Source organism: Penaeus monodon, chromosome 20 (assembly GCF_015228065.2).
Source record: "Penaeus monodon isolate SGIC_2016 chromosome 20, NSTDA_Pmon_1, whole genome shotgun sequence".
NCBI lineage: Eukaryota > Metazoa > Arthropoda > Malacostraca > Decapoda > Penaeidae > Penaeus > Penaeus monodon.
Window position 1 is genome coordinate 3580211 of NC_051405.1, and position 1929 is coordinate 3582139.

The following is a 1929-nucleotide window of genomic DNA, read 5'->3' on the forward strand; positions in this document are numbered from 1 at the left end:
GCGCATGCCACAATTTACTTATGCCAATATTCAAAATACCCTCTTGAATGAATACAAGTCCACAGCCGTGGTCGCGGTAGGTGTGTGTGCTAACGAGGGTTGCCACGTCGTTGTGTTTAATCAAGCTTGTCATGCCAGCGAGAGATCGATACACCGTTGCTAATATTTCGTGTCAATGATCTTTTTCCTTCCGGTTGAACAAAACAAAACGGCGCTCAGATTGTGTATGTATATTCGAAAACATAAAGAGGGATACACGAACTCGCTCATGTGCCGCAGGGGAGAGTGCAAGGAGCGAGAAGTGTTCAGATCGATAGTGAATCATACAAAGCCACTTTTCCCTCTCAGAATGTTATGAGGTTACGTCTCTATGAAACTAAATTGATGTTCCGTAAACGTAGGAACAAATTAGCGTATATAAGATATTACGCATGAATGTGGGTCAAAGACAAGGGCATTATTTAGAAAAATAAAACAGTAGAAACACTTACCTGCACTAATTCCACAACAGACTCGGATTTATCATGCAGAGCGGCCCAGTGCAGCACTGTCTGTCCATTGCTGTCTACGGCGCGGATGTCAGCCCCAGCCTGTAGAAACGCCAGTGTTGATTAAGGTGCTATAAATCATTTTTAATTATGCCAAGCCATTCATTGGCGCGGGCAAGCCTTTCCTTGAATGCTGTTCTCGCTAAGTCTAGGAATTCCAAGAAATGGCTCGTCACTTCGTGCCTTGCTACTTTGGAATTGGAGGAATGCAGAACGTATTGAAGGGACAAACTCAAGGGCCTTTTGAAAATTAGGCTGGAATTCGGGTAAAACGAATGACCTTCGTTATTTACACATCCAAGCAACCAAACTGTCAAAATCTGACCTGAAACATCACACGAACCGTCGGTAACTTATATGTTAGGATATTATTGATTACGGAATGAGTGCACCGTCGTGTCCCCTTTCGTCTTCTTCTCATATGTGTGATTGGGTTCTTTAAACCTAAGCCATGGTCGCCTTTCAGTGTCAGGACAAGCCGAAACTTTCGTGGGGAACAGAAAACCATGAAAGAAATAATGTTGATAATGGTAGCGCACGACAAGACCCACCGTCTCGTGCCAACTGATTTATCGCTCCAATGACCGTTGCAGATCACAAAGAACTCGTGGTCATGGTTTTGTGTAACAACGTGTCTTCTGTCAAATGCGAGGTGAGGTGGAGGGAAAAGGCGGGTGTGTACTCTATTTATATTTTGTATAGTTATACACCCTATAGTCTCAATGTAAGAATACATCATTTTGATTCGAGTATGTTTCAGCACCTACTGAAACCAGGGCTATTTGGCCAGTGCTGTAAGTAATGGCGCCACCAGTCCAACTGCTATTGATGCAAACGATCGATCCGGGCGTAGCTGACGTGACTGACGCAATTGTCTTAGGCTCTGCGAATCATGATAATAACAACAAAGTCTGCAGATAAATCAAATACGGAAGGAATGGGTTGATAACGTGATCGATAAGTCATGTTGATTACGTGACTGAGACAGATTAAGGGAATAAGGAGAATTACTTCTGACGTGGTTGGTGTGACTAAAGACTGCAAGTTCTTGGACGGCGCACAACATACGACTCGTCGTTATTAATTTGGATAACTATGAATCGTCGGATCGTCAACTGTAATTCAGTCAGTTGCGCTGGAATGGTGACGTCACCATTTCAGCAATGTCAGACTGTTGTGTTATTTGGTTAACATTGGAGAAAAACGGAAAAACTCTGTACCAATAAAATGAGAAGTGAAGTTCACTTTTTAAGCACACAAAAGGGATTGTGTATGTGTGTGTGTGAAGGAAAAGGGTTTGTGTATAACTGCTGATGTATATTTGCATGTGTATTTTTTCCGAGTGGATATATGACCACTTGATTGCACTACAGGCAGTCCA

At 42.8% G+C, this 1929-nt stretch overlaps 1 protein-coding gene across 1 annotated transcript in view; it reads right to left on the reverse strand.

Annotated features, from left to right (window-relative positions):
• Nucleotides 1-1929, reverse strand: part of LOC119586038 (ankyrin repeat domain-containing protein 6-like) — a gene marked incomplete in the record, with an annotated part of 31841 nt that overhangs the window by 28841 nt on the left and 1071 nt on the right. The window contains 1 exon segment of the mRNA XM_037934742.1: nucleotides 492-590. Within this exon segment, the coding sequence (XP_037790670.1) occupies nucleotides 492-590 (99 nt within the window).